The 15314-nt window shown below is 36.7% G+C and overlaps 1 protein-coding gene across 1 annotated transcript in view; it reads right to left on the bottom strand.

Annotated features, from left to right (window-relative positions):
- Positions 1 to 10102, bottom strand: part of LOC129569597 (phosphatidylcholine:ceramide cholinephosphotransferase 1-like) — a 21762-nt gene extending 11660 nt beyond the window's left edge. Inside the window, exon 1 of the mRNA XM_055448625.1 lies at positions 8950 to 10102. Within this exon, the coding sequence (XP_055304600.1) occupies positions 8950 to 8979 (30 nt within the window). The 5' untranslated portion in view covers positions 8980 to 10102. The remainder of the gene's footprint in view (positions 1 to 8949) is intronic.
- Positions 10103 to 15314: the final 5212 nt, after the last annotated feature.

Below are 15314 nucleotides of genomic sequence, written 5' to 3'. Positions count from 1 at the left end.
GTGAGAATCGTTAAATGAAGAAGCGCGCGTCACAGCGAATATGCACGGAACCAACAGCTGCTTTTCAACAGATCTGTTCACCAGCAGCGCCACATAGTCAGCAACTTCAATGCTCTGATTTGAATTGTAAGTTTGAAATGTGAGAAAGACACACACAGAGAAACAGGGAGAGAAAGAGTGAGAGAGAGGGAAAGAAGGAGATACACACGAATAGAAAATGTTAGAAATACACATAGCAATCTATCAATGGCATTCCATTCCATGCGACACCACTGACATTTACTGCATTGGTTGTTATTATTGTTTGCTTGTCTTCATACTGTGTGTTTCTGTTGTTATTTTTTCCCTTTTGTCTCTTCTACATAATTAATTTCTCGGCTGAATGTGCAATGTGCGCGCTATGTGTCGCCAGGCAAACAGCACACACATACAGTGTGCGTACTTAATTGCTCCCATTCACATTAAACGCAGAGATTAGACTGCGCCTACTAATAGCAGGCATCGAATGTTATCGGTGTTCAGAGGCAACTTCAAACGCACCATTTCGTTGTGAGTCAACGATAAACTCTCACTCTCATGCTTGGAACTGGACATTCGTAATTAGAATTAAATTTGTAAGACGCACAAAGGTCAAACACGTTTCAATCAGCGCGTTGCCTGCATTTCAACCAAAGGCATCTCTCAACAACACATTCTTTATGTGTTAATAAAATCGAAATTGTATCTTCGTTCTAGTTTATTCGATGCCAGAATGCTACACACAAAACATACGCTTTGTAAACATCTCACATTCGTTTGAAGAAAGAAAAAAAACGCAAAAATTTAATCAGTCAAACGTCGAAAAAATCGATTCGTTCACATGTTCATGCGTTTCGTCAATCGAGTGATTTGTGTGTTATTAATACGACCGCATTGCGTAGTCTAATCTAATTTTATTCCTTTTCTAATTCAATCATTCAATTCTTTTTTTGCTCTCTCTCTCTCTCATGCGGACACGTATTCACTCGTTCTCACTTTCGCTCCTGAGTTTGCAGTTGGTCGTTTGTCGGGCGAAAATGCGATTTGTCGACCGGAAAATTGTTTGTTTTTTTTTCTTTCTGTAAAACCAGAGCACATAATCTTATTCGATAAAATGCTTTTTTTGCGCTCACGGTTTTGAAAACATCGCGCGTTCATTGAAATCATTTTCCGGCTTACGAATTTAGCGTGTACGTCACGTACTTTGATCAGTTTTGTTTTGGTGCTGGTTCCGATCGTGTGTGTGTGCGCTTTATTCGATTGATTTCCTTTCATCAATGAATCGGTTAATGGCATGGTGTATATTCAAGTAATTATAAAGCCATTGCTCCGGTAACATCGCGAATGGAACACGAATTGCATACGAAATTACCAGCCACAGCTGCCTCGAACTTCATACAATTTGGAACGCTTAACAACGAGTCAAAACGAAGCAGACGCACACACTAGAGATATGAAGTCAGCATTTAATTGATATAATTTTCATTGTTGTAGCACATTTTGCGGAAGAGCGGAGGAGAGAGAAAAGTGAACTAGAACTATTATGCACGAGCAAAGTGTTGTTTATTCCGGGGCAATTTTCAAAGCCATGAGATATCGTGGCTGGATACAATGTCACACGCGCGCGCAATTTAGCGAACAAAATGAAACGTTTTTTTTTCTGTAACGAGCGCACGCTCTCGCTCACTATATTCTCCGTTGTCGCCGTTCGTTGGATGCAGTCAACATTATGTACGAATATAAAACGATTATGGAATTTCATAATATCAATGCTAATTTGTATTTATTCTTTACGGTGGTGATGGCACAAGCGAAATATAAATGGAACACGCTTATTTGCATTCGTTATTATCTTGCAGACATATATCGACAGACGCGTTTGCTTCGTGCTGCTTTTTTTTCGTTGTGAGATGCCATACCCATTTGTGTGATAGCAAATATTGATTCGAAGAATATGCTTTGTTAACAAAATGACCTTTTACGCTTACGAGCTCACATGGACCTCTAATTTTTATTTTATTATCACTCCGTGGTGATGATGATGAATGAGGATAAACATTTTGACCAAAAGCAAGAGAGAAAAAACACGGCGTCAAAGCAAAAACTAAGTCAAAACTTATAGAAAATTCATTAGTAAATCATATGGTTGGTTTGGGCCCAGTTGTGTTTTGTGATGCTGGAGCTTACAGCAAGGTCGGCACTTCACTGAAGTGTGTCGAAATCAAATGATAGATCTCATTTAACCAACTAAACATATTCATGCGCCAAATAAATACATCGGCATAGTTTCTCTTCCAATCGTCCTCAACACTCAAATGAGAGGAAAATAAAAACCTCGCAAACAATCGCAGATTGTTTGAGATATTAAGAATGATTATTTTGAAACTACCGACCGAAAATTGCGGGCGTTCATTTAGTATACGTAATCAATCAAATACGTATATTTTTTGGTCGATGTTTTGATTTCGTTGGTACACGATTGCATGACATTCAATGATTAGCACGAGCTCATGTTAATCAAAATCTTTTCGCTTGAAAAGCGTAAAAAGCCACCGTTTAAATTAGCATTCGCATGTTGATGACGATGACACCCATGATTCGGCAATAAAACAAATTATGAATATCATTCGAATCATGCGTAAATGAATCGGACGGCAAAATATTTAATTTGCACAATATGTTATTCATTGTTCCCTTTACCTCACTCTCTCAACGACCGTGATACGGTTTTTTTTCTCTCGCCATTCATTTTCTCATTAACAACAAATCTAAACACACAATTCAGCGTAGAAAAAAATCTGTCATTTTTTGTTATTTATTCCGACTATTTTTGTATTTGTGCACATATTGTAGTTGAAAATAATAATTACGATGCAAATAATTCATATTTATCATGTGGCGTCGATACATTGTGATTATATATGTTTATTCTTAGCCATAGTATCATGCACACATTCAATAAGTCTATTTCACCCGCCTGGTTTTATCTGATTGTATGAGATGTCGGTTCGAGTGTAACCTTTGCATTTTGTAAATCGACGTTCCATTTTCGATAACATGATTCCAACTGAATTTTTTATAACACTCTCTGCGTTGTCTCTTCTTGCCATTTACTGACCTGATTATGCATATGAATCGTTTTTTTTTGCTTTTATTTCGGAAACATTATTTCGTGTGCATTGAAACGCGCGTTCTTTTTGCCCCCTAGAGGCAAATTCAATCGGATCGGTTCTATTTTGAGAAACTTATTTCCTAGTCAATTCGATATGTATATACCGTAAAGTACACAATCTCGTTCACACTTATGAATGCAATTTCCATATTATACGAAGTTGAACAGGGAACCGGGCTCGGTTCGATTCGATACAAATTAAATCAATTCAATTCCAAAGACCACCTTCAATCGGAGCAAATGCGTCACACAAATAATAGGGAGTTTGAATCATTGATATTGAAATTGATCATTAGTCGGTGAGTCAAAGTTCAGCACCAGCATCGTTTCGATAAATACGATTGAATTTGATACCATTAGAATGAAAAAAATGTCTATGGGAATCGATTTAAACACATCGATTGATTGAAGCGGCCTTTTGCTTTGTAATGAACTTATTGAATATTTTATCGAAAGCGTTTAATTGGAAAGGCGATTGAATCACGTGCCAATCGAATCGCTGAATCGATGATGCAAACCGGAATCGATGATCTCATCGATGAGCGAAAACAGTGACGCGAATTCAGCATCACAACGCACTGAGACTTCTTCTCACCTCCACACTCTAGGCATATCAGTCGATATGATTCACAAACAACACGTTGTTTTTTTCCCTCTGTTTGATACAAAATTTATGGTTTGGTCAATGGCATTTTCATCGATTCCAACGAAACATGAGTGACTCGAACAATTCAATATGCGAAATCCATTAAGAGAATTCTGTTCTGATTAAATCTTCCAAATGAGATTTTATTGAATCGAAAAACTGACGTATTTCTAAAATGAGCCTAATGACACACAGAGAGAGGGAGCGACGTCCAATGTTTATTGTGTGGCTACAGTGTACGAATGGATTTGTAAACATCGAATGATTTGTAAAATGAGACTCAAGCAAGATGTGTCAAGAGATCTATTTATAATAAGGTATGCGCGACATGTGAACAAAGGCAATTTAACAAATGACCCGCTGTATTTATACATATATCTCAGAATATGTGGTTGGGTGTGAAAACGATGGATTTATTAGTCTAACAGTGGTCTCATCAAAAGGTCTCGGTCAAATATTGGAATAAGATGCGACAGACAGCGTTTATTCAAACATAAAAAAAAAATAAAAACGTACACGAGCGCACGGTCGTGCGTTCTGTTTCCCAATTGCATTCATAAATGTAGAGATAAAACAAACTTCGGCAATCAGTCTATTTGTGAAATGGATCCATGTAAACACAACTAATGCATGATTTGTGGATATAAACCAATGTTCAATTCCAAGTCATAGCAGTAAAGGCTCTTCTGTTTTACTCTGTTGCTGCTCAAAAGGCATTCATGTTGCACGACAGTTTGAAATGAGCTTGCAAATGCGACACGCAACAAATAAATACAGTCGTCTATATAATGTGGACGGTATAACAAACGACGTCGACAGCAGCGACTGCACGACGAATGAACGAAAAGAAAAATAGCCATGACATCATCGAGCCCATTTTCATTTTGCTTTGGGTTGGCAGAAGCCGGCTCGATATCCAAAAAAAATTTTTGCTTGTTCCGCAGCCTTTTTTGTCCCTTTCATTTTTGTTTCGTCGATCGAACCGAGCACATAAAGCCATTTATGAACATTTCGATGGTTTCGAACAGAGCATGTTTTTCTTCGAGTCTGAGCAAATATATCGAATTTTATAAGCACTTTGGAGAGTGAGTGAGTGCGCGCACGCGGTATATCCCCGTCCATGAGGCTTTAAAACTGATTTGATATGCAAATTTCGCTTTGAATCAACCATATATTCTCTTTCTTCATAAATAAATAATTTCGGAATGTGAACATATTTTCTGGAAATTAAGTAACCGTTCGCCGCATTGTACACAACGAAGAAAAAAAACGGCCACATGACGTGAACGGCATGGAGCATATTAGCAATGTGCGCTCCAAATACTGCAATCGCTAGCACAATAAAAAAAAAACAAAAACCGTGCGACTTAACAAGCGAGAGATTTTTGAAGTGATGAATTTCAGCTTAACTGGGCAAAACAAAAATGGAATTGATAACACTCTTGGGCGGCGAGTCAGCATGTGGTGTATCAATTAGATGGATGAAAAGAATTTCCAATTGTCTTCTAATTAGAATCGAGATAAAGTGTAGTAGCTTTTGACGAACGCACGCTACCTGCTGATAAACAATGCTGTTCGAATAAACTATATGTTTATCAATGGCAATCGATAATTAAAACAGATGAACTTCTTTGACAATAACAAGGTCTTCCTGACAAACAAATGAGTAAAGACGTTCGTAAGAGCTAGAACAAGAGAATGAATTTTTACGCTGATGCCATCGAGAGTGTAGCTTTTTTTTATTCATCGTTTTGTGTCGTTCGACATTCTCCAATCATCACCGACTCAGCGATATATAGTTTCATTCCGATTTTTTTTTTCGTTTTCTGCGCTCAAGTTGAAGCGTACAGATTCAATTATTCACAAAAGTATAAACGATATATGTACGGGTTTGTGAAACAGTGTCTGGTAGAAATTAATCTCTCTCTCTCTCACTCTCGTTTATTATTCATCGTCTATTTATTCATTTTCAACGAGCATATTTTTCATTGAATTTGAATTGCCAACGAATTGCTTCGTGTCACTGTCTTTGCTTTTGTTTCACTATTATTTTCCCTTGCTGTCACACGGTTAATACAAAATGGATTTTCTTTTCAGTCGGTTTCGCTCACTTTGCTAGTGAGGAGAGATACACTTCAAAAAAACTGAACGGCAGCAACACCGAAACAACAACAACAATAACACACATTCGAATTTCAATGCCAAAATAACCATATTTTATGTTTTTTAACTACTGAAATAATGCGCTTAGAAATTATGGTAGGTTTTTTTGATGTTGTTTTTGTTAGTGTGTTTTGTAATTTGTACAGTAACTTCTTCGTTTTGTCGCCGCTTCTATAGAGACATAGATTATGTGACGAAGGTTTTTTGTTTTTGGATTTCAATAGATTTTGCCTGCATAACCAACGTGAACGAACCGCATAATTTTCATATTATGGATTGCCTTTGATCATACTCACAAGTCGTTATACATTTCATCGCATTTCACATATGTACCGGACGAGCATTCGGAATGTCTTTCTAGTTATTATGTTGTTGTTGTTGGTCGTAGTGAAGCTGTCGCCTTCTTCTCGCATAGAGTGTCTGTTTATTGTTTGGCTCAAAATGACTCGACCATTGAAGGTCAACCAATTTCAATCAATTTAAAGCAACTCGACGACTTTCGACTTAAAATCATTGAATGGTCGAGATTCGCGTAATAACATACACACATTTTTTTCATAAAGCAAATTTTAGTGCATAAATGTGTGAGCCACGATAAATTGCGCCGGCAGCAGAAATTTTCGACTATTCATCATTCAATTATCGCATAATGTTTTATGGTTATTACAACGTAATAATCGTTACACGAACTGAAGGTTGTGTTTGATGAACTTATCAAAAACACACTTTCGGTGCTGGTTTTTTTTATGGGGATTATCGATAACAATCATTTCTATTGTAGTAAAATTGATAATACAAACAAACGATTTGCGCTGATTTACAACGTTTCAACGAGCCTCTTCAAATCAATTGTATCGTGTCGATTGTGCGCGCCGTGTGATGATAAACGATATCTAGCTATAATTAAAATTTCGCTTCGTCTTGACCGATTCAAGTGTTGTGGGAAAGCCGAAATAAAGAAAAAGATACAAATCGTGCGAATTTCGTTGTGTTTCATGGTTTTTCGCATGAAACCGCAGCTTGTTTATGTTTTTCTTCTATGCATTGCATTCTGCCGGAACACTGGCTCGGAACAAAGTACAAAATTTGATGTGTTTGACCGAGTTGTCGTGCCTTCAGCTATATTATTCATGGAAAGTAAACATTTTGGAATCCCTTCGTCGTTCGTATGTATTTGTGCATGCGAATGGGGTGATTGCCTTGTCGATATGGATTTGGCCTGTGTTTCGGTTTATATTCACATCGTGTTATAATATAAAAATAGCAAAAATGTCGATTATTTCTCTCGATTAAACTGACTATTTTTGATTAGAATTTCGAAATGTTCCACATCAATTCAGCTGATGAATACAGATGATACAAATGGTATCTGTTGCATGGTCTCTTGTCAACATTTTCGATCGAACAAAACGGCAAGAGAAGAGGAAATTTAGCACAGGAGGCAAAACAGATGTTCTGGGAGCGATGCGCAACGATATTATTCGGCTCACATATATTTGTTGTATGCATTCATGTATTGGCTGCCACATAAAAAACCACGGTTTTAGTGTAACGAATAATTTACGAATGCCAGAATCTAAATTTATGATTTCTCCCAAATTGCATCGCATTCGCAGCAATTCATCATGCGCGGCAAACCAAATGGCATACAGAAATACGCCCAGTTCAACGTCAAATTTACGCTAGGAATTCACATTTCGTATTCGTCACCATACAAATAGCCAACAACTGAATTCCGTGTTGAATGGAAACATGGAATGTTTAAACAGATACTTTTATCATATTTATTGTGAACGATTGTTTCGCCTCGGCATTTTTGTCTGCTGTTGCTTCGATTCTCTCAGCTGTGATGTGCAAAATGTGTACGTTTCCATCCACACATTTTTTCTTTCTTGTTTCTTCTGCCTTTCACCAAATAAAGAAACGATGACGCGAAACAGCTCCAATTAATTTCATTGGAAACGACGAGAAACGAATAACGTTGTGCGGAACATTCTAATGGCATTTTATTCAATGGCGCATTCACAATTTTGGTTTTGTTCCATAGCGATTTTTTTTTCCACATGTTTCGCGGTGTACGAATAGAAAACTACTAATCATTAAATCATGCAAGAAAATTAGTGGAAATACCGTAACAGTCACATTGTGTGTGAATGCGCGTGGTGAGTTCAATGGAACAACATGTGTCAATAGTCGATAAAGTTCGCATAAAGAAAATCAATTGTGTACCGTTTGTTCGCTTTCGTTTCTATCGAACGCTCTCGATTTTGACTCAATTGGCTAAATGATTTTTCCGCTTCTTTTTTTCTACGTTTGTTTTCATTTCGCATTGCATTCGCACTGCTGCTGTTTGGTGCTCCAAAAATTTCTGCGGGCACTTTTTATGAGAAAAAACCTTCAATGCAAAATTGTGCTCGATGGATGAAATGTAAGCGAAAAATTGCTCGCAATAAAAATATAAGCACCAGGAGCCAACAACAACAACAGCAGAAACCAGCGAAACTGAAAGCGAGGAGTAAGGTGTGTGCGGTGAGAAAAAAAAACTACGATATTGTAAAAAACTTTCTTATTGCACAAATTATAGCGAACCAGAAAGAAAAACACATCGCATTTTGTTGTTTGGCTGGTGTTTTTCGGTGTGTATAAAGTTGGTTTTGGTTTCATTTGTTTCGTCGAACAAACCAGACGTTTGGCTCACACACTCGGTGTGGTGTCGGACACGCAATAAAAAAAATTTCAATACCATTTGTATTAGTTAAATCGTTTCGGTTTCGAATTAATTGATTTTTTTCGTTGTTGTTGTTTTTAAACGTTCTATAATTCTAGGGGACGATGGATGGCTGTTGCGATCGGCTCCGCTCGCTGTCTCATGGTTAAGTGGTTCGATTGATAAAACTGAACCGTGTTTTAAAAGTAAAGTGATTAAAAATTAAAATCTATTCTCTCTCACCTTTGTGGGAACGGTATGTGTGTAAGACATAACTAAAATTTGTTAGCAGCTAAACAATACAACGAAAAAAAAACCGAAAAAATATCGAACACAACTATGTCGTTCGGTCGTTGTGCCCGAGTTCCACTTGTTATTATTGACCGTGCAATAAAACTTTTCAAATCACACAATTTTGAAACGAAACAAAAAACAAAAAAATTATAACTACGCACACCCTAGGAACTAATAACAGAACTTTTATTTTATTTGAATTATTCTTTCTCTCTTTTTTTGCTTAAATAAAATTACACATTCACACTGAATATTTTGTTATTTTTTTCTCTTTCTCTCTCTCTCTCTCTCGATAAATTGTGCACCGTTTAATAAATTCGATTCACACTCGACGAAATTGATTTCGTTGTGAAATGATGCGGATTCGTTTTCAAACTGAATGTGTCAACAAATTGATTCGAACATGTTGAATGGCAAATTTGTTTCAGTCAGGACTGTCCATGCCCCGCCGAAATTAATTTGAAATAAATAAAACCGAATTCAGATGAGTGTATGTGTATATTATTTATTTTTAAGGAATTACAACGAAAAACCAAAAGGAAAACGAACTAAAAAACACAGTAAGCGCGCGACGCTTTTGTAGTACAAAAAAAAATATTGAGTTTTCGTGTCGAAGACAGAGAAACAACTTGTTATGCCTTTATTTGCTGCTTGCCTGCCTGCTGCTCTGCTTTGCTACTACTTGGCTTCTTAATGTTGACGTTGCTCACGCGCGCGTGTGTATGTGCAACGTTTGCTGTGTATTTCGTTTCGGTTTTGGGTCTCATTCGCATGGGTTTATGCGTTTGCTTGTGTATGCGTGCGTCGTGTGTGTTGGGTGTGTGCAAGTGTATGTAAAATCGTGGCATCATTCACTCACTGTACGTTTTGTTGAGTGTTGTGTGTGCTGCACACACAGGTTCTTACGTTGATCTCTCGTCTCCGTCCGTATGAAATTTTATCGAATTTTGAGCTGCTTAGATACACTCGACACACCAACAGCACTCGCCGTACTCGTACGTATGTGTGTACATATGCTTACAATGCCATCCGGACTACGAACACTTTAGTGGACCGTAACGCTTAATAGCTGGCTGTGTGTATGAGTGTGGATACTTTAGATTCCTCAGCGGCACAATCCGAATCAATTGTATACGCGCCAGAATCCAATGCATGACAGTTCTCAGTACAAATACACGCACGCACGCACACATCATCACCACCGACACAGACAAGTGTATGCGTGCGTGTCCTATGAAATGTCAAAACCTTACGCTTCACACCGAACTATAAGTATATCCATGTCAAACAAATGTGCAGCACACATTCAAATTCGATATTTTCTCATTCGATTCATATGGGGAATCTGTGAATCAGACGACAGTGTGCCAATACGATAGGGCACAAGACTCTATCAGCTTCTAATTTGATGGGCTTGCCCGCGAAATATTCAACGAATTCGAAAAAACAGTTCAAGTTTCGGTTTTCGACAACAATCGATTCGAGCAAATCATTCGCTTGCAACGTGCTTCACAGACACAGAATGTTCATTCAACCGTATAACGACACTCCATTTGTATGATGAACAAACACTAACTAATTCGTTGCGATTAGACAATCACATTAAATCGTCTAGATACCGTGTTTAATGGTGCTTAGGTAAATATTGAACGGAATTGGATTAGAAACTTTTAGATTTTTCTAGACTAGAAAATAGAAAATCCAAATTGCTTTCGGGAAGTGATGCAATTTGTTTGGATTTCATGGACACACAATTCACTTCAACTATTTTAACGACCTCTATGACTCGAGAAACAAACTAAATGGCCGTTGGTAAAGCACGTGCGATTCACGTCAACAACGGTCGTCCCATGTAAACACAAGAAAAACATTCTCTGTTGGTTTATTTATTTTGTAATTTTCGTCATTTTTTTCTCAATTTCTTGTTTTTTCTTCAATTTTTCTTCCTTTTTTTTTCATTGAAGGTCGATCGAAATTTTACTTGGGATTTACTTATTTCAGCGAACAATAATCACTCATTTTTCAATCATTGTTTTTCTCTGGATTTGTCGTTTCTCATTTTCGACGATGTTATTATTCTGTCCCTAAATGATTGAATCGATCATGCTTCAAATCGCTAAACCCGTGTTAGCCCACGAAAAAGAATCAAAATGAAAGTCGATGCTTTTGATCTGATGCTATCAAATGTGATTCAATGTATGTTAAATTAAAGCGATTTGTCAAAGATATTGAAATACCGATTTAAGCTACTGATTTAAGAATGAGGAGATTAAGGTAGGATGACTCGACATATCACCTTTTGCTCATTAGTGATTTGACTGTGGGTTGAATACCAACTTGAACCACTAATACGTTGACTGGTTGATGCAACATTGTTCTGTTTTTCAATATCTCGGTCAAAATTATCATCTTCACACTTTCCGTCTTTGGTTTCAGTCGTTCGTTTGATTAACTTCAGCCACTTCGAATAGTTGGACATGTTAAATTACGGATTAACTACTGTTTCAACTAAACTAATTCGATAGGGTTCAACTTTTGACACGCTCAACACAACCGAACACGATAAAAACGTAAGGAAGTAGTATAAAAAATTGCTTGTTGTTGACCGACCAACCATCGGTCAATCGATTCGGTGGATTGAGCTACGACACAGATAAGTGTATTACAAATAAAAAATTAACTTTCATTTCGCCTGACAAAAAAGTCACAGCTAAAGGTACTTGGATCCTATGTACAAATTTCGACCTTTTCTTCACATTTTTATGTAATCTGTATACAGCCTGAAGGTAAAAGGGCTAAGTTGATTAAACTTTGAGTCAACTTATATACAATTTATCCGAATGTAGTGAATTTTTCAATAATTCGTTAATGCTCGGTTGCTATGCAAGCGCTGAACTTTGACCGAATTTATCGAGAGAGAGAAATTCCACAAAAATTACATTTCAGTTCCGTTTCAATCCATTTAATTTACTTGATGTTCCGAGGAAGCCGCTGTTGGTTCCACATTGAAGGGGTTGCTATGCAGACTGCATTAAAATTCTATTTGATTTATGTGATCCCAGTTGTCGTTTGATTCGTCCATTAAATGTGAGTTACAAGTTAAAATGGTTGCGTTTGAAATGTGCGAGCCATGTCCATTGAAATATGCCGATGGGAAAAGATGTTCAAAAGTGGCACACTTCATGCATCGAGGAAGTGATGGAAATGGTAGAGCCTATGTGTGTATAGCTCAACATCAAAGCTAAGTTCATTCAAATGAAATTCGCTTTTTAATTATCGCCATTAAAGTGTTAACGCGATCTTTATTATGTTAATTGAATGCAAGGCATTTTGTCTCTAGCATTCTCCACATAGCAATTGTGTGCGCTTGGCAGAGGCTTGCTCCTATGTCCAAACCACCATAGGACGACTTACTCCTATAACAAACTCCATATGATGGTATGTTTCGTCGTCGTCGACGGATTAGCTTGCTATTTTCAAGTGAAATGCGATTCTCGTTCCATTCCTCGACCGAGAGAGAGAGAGAGATGGGTTTGGTGTGGCAAAATGATAAGATACTAACTGCGGCGCGAATGTGACTGCTGAATGAAAGATATGTGCAGAACATGGAAACCAACCAGATAAAAATGTTCGATAAAAAGCGAAAGAAAAATGTGGTGACCGCATGCAATAATGCGCAAAAGTGTTTGGCTCATCTCTCTTCGCTGTTGTTTCAGTCATGCATTCGAAATGAATGGGCGTCATCAGTTTTCGAAAGAAAAAGTCGTTTTGTTTTTTATATGTTTCCTAGAATTTGCTGATTTCGAAAGCACGTACGATATTGAATAAACGAATCGAGCTGCCCCAATTGCCTGAATATCAAAAACAATAAACTAATTCAAAATATGGTTCAACGGTTATTTCTCTATCTATTGACGATGTTTTCTTTATATTCCACCATTTTCCATGTTCAACCGAAAAGAAAAACACATTTGCATTCGCGTGTGTAACGTTTTGTTCTGCACTTTTCACAAAATACATAACACCTATTTATCGCATTCATGTCACTCGATTCGAAAATGATTATTATTATTGTTTTCATTTAAATGAAAACGGTTTTTTTGCTTTGGTTACGAGGATGAGAACCAAATTCACGGGCGAACAAAACGAAATGGTAATAAAATGAGCCAACAAAAAACACTTCGACACTTTAACAATAACAAGATCCCATTGAAAATGCACTGGATCTGCTAAGTATTTGCATTGTTCTTCCATTTTTCTTTCTTCGTTTGCTGTTATTTCAATTTGTTTGAATAAAACGCATGCGACGGAGGTTTTTCGTGTTGCTTTGCTCGCAACATTCGCACTTGATCACTTAACAATTAAAGAAAACAGAAAAAAAGACGGTTGCCATCACGTATGGCGATCTTCACATTAGCATTCGCCAAGAGTCTGGGAATTCTGCTGATGCTGACTCAACTGGACATTGAAAACGAACAAACACCACTATTTGGTACCTTATCGCATTCATGCATGAATTCATCGCGAAACGGAAACGCCACACACAAAAACACACTCCAATTTATATGCGAAGAAAGGTGAATGAGTTCGAGTATTATGCAACATACTAAATATATCATTTTTATACGTCAAAATATGAATTATTATTTCGACGAAAAAACAACAAAAATTCTATTCTACGTTAATGGGAATAACATTCTTCCGTGAAAATAGTAGAAGCCGCGACGATAAAAACGGAACTTTTCGCGCTGGGTTTGTTTTTTTTTCCAAACAATAGCAGTGATTTTCCATTGGTAATGTGATTTTCGATGCCGACTCTGCTGAATGAAGGAATAACGGTACGAAATAATATCAATCAATTTTTAATTGTGAAGAAGTGGAAAATTTTGCCACCATCGACGTTGCCGTCGCCGCTGCCACTTTTTTTCGATCGATTGAAATTTCGCATGCCAAAAAAATGATATTTATTCGACGATTATCGATCAAGGATACATATAACGAAGGAGTGTCTTTGGTAGTAAATAATCGTTTGACAGTGAATTTTTGGTAGAAAAACAATAGGTTTGTTAAAATAATTTTTTTTCAATTTTTTTTTCTTCGATTCTGTTTTGTTTTGATTTCTGAGTACTCAATTTAAAGTGTGATACATTATTAAATTACTACCGTCTTGTTTTATGATGTGTAATAAATTATTGAATTTGAAATTTGATCGATACTTTAGTCAACACCACCGAAATATATTATTAAAAGATGATAAAATTCAAAAATATCATATTTTCTTCCTAAATGTGTGTAAAAATTTCCGTCTCATTTTTATGAATCTATTGATTTCGACGATTGCTAGTGTCGCGTAATATTGAATGCGTTTAACTCTAAGTTTCGATACATTTTTTTTCAATTTTTTTTTTTCTTTTCTATTTGTTGGTTTGAAAAAAATGCACTTTTCACAGAAAAATTGAAAAGGCCTGATTTTTGTAAATCGAAATTGATAGTGTTCAATCAAAATCAAAATAAACTGAATGAAATTGCGTTTGAAAACCGACTCACCTCTTTTTTCTTGCAAAATCCTTTGAAAAAATTGCACAGCAACATGGTCATTTAGGATGGATCGTAGTCCTTATGAATTATTCGCTTTGAATCAACTATAATTTATTTATTTTCTTTCAAACAAAAACAAATCACTGTTTTTTTTCTTCTGAAACTATCACTCAAAAGGAATAAACTATAGAATTTTTGCCAGTTCCTTTTTCCAAATGAATAATACAACCGATAAAACCATTAAAATTGATACCGTATTTCGTTTTCCAACCAACTATTCTTTATTCTGTTTGTTTCTGTTTTTGGTTCAAAATTTTGTTCAACGGAACTGGACGAGAATCACAAAATATCGTGTTGTATTGTCGGCGAGACGCCACCAAATGAAATTCGTGTCGTATTTCCCAATGCCAGAAATCGGAGTGAATACTGAATGAAATGTGTTCTGTGTATTGTGGGTGGTAGAGAAAGCAACTTTGTCCGAAAAAGTGGATAGCAATCATTTTCTGTGAAACATGTTTGGCGTGTGGTTTGCCATGAATAAAGGAAAGGGCAGCATAATTACTTGAAAAAAAAAGCATGATAGCAAAAAAACCAATCGCAAATGGTTCTTGGTGGCATTATTGAAGCTTAATGTGGTGTCATGCGGTTGCCACGGTCGGTGGTATAGGTACGTGGTGTACGCTTATCCAATTTTCCGACATGAAATCGAGCATTTATCGATTCGCGGTGGAAAGGGACACTGAGTGTACACAGTACAAGTTAACCTACATTTAATA

This window comes from Sitodiplosis mosellana, unplaced genomic scaffold, assembly GCF_009176505.1.
Source record: "Sitodiplosis mosellana isolate CC-2019 unplaced genomic scaffold, AAFC_SMos_1.0 Smas_scaffold_38, whole genome shotgun sequence".
In the NCBI taxonomy this organism is placed as follows: domain Eukaryota; kingdom Metazoa; phylum Arthropoda; class Insecta; order Diptera; family Cecidomyiidae; genus Sitodiplosis; species Sitodiplosis mosellana.
This window is presented reverse-complemented; position numbering and strand designations above follow the sequence as displayed.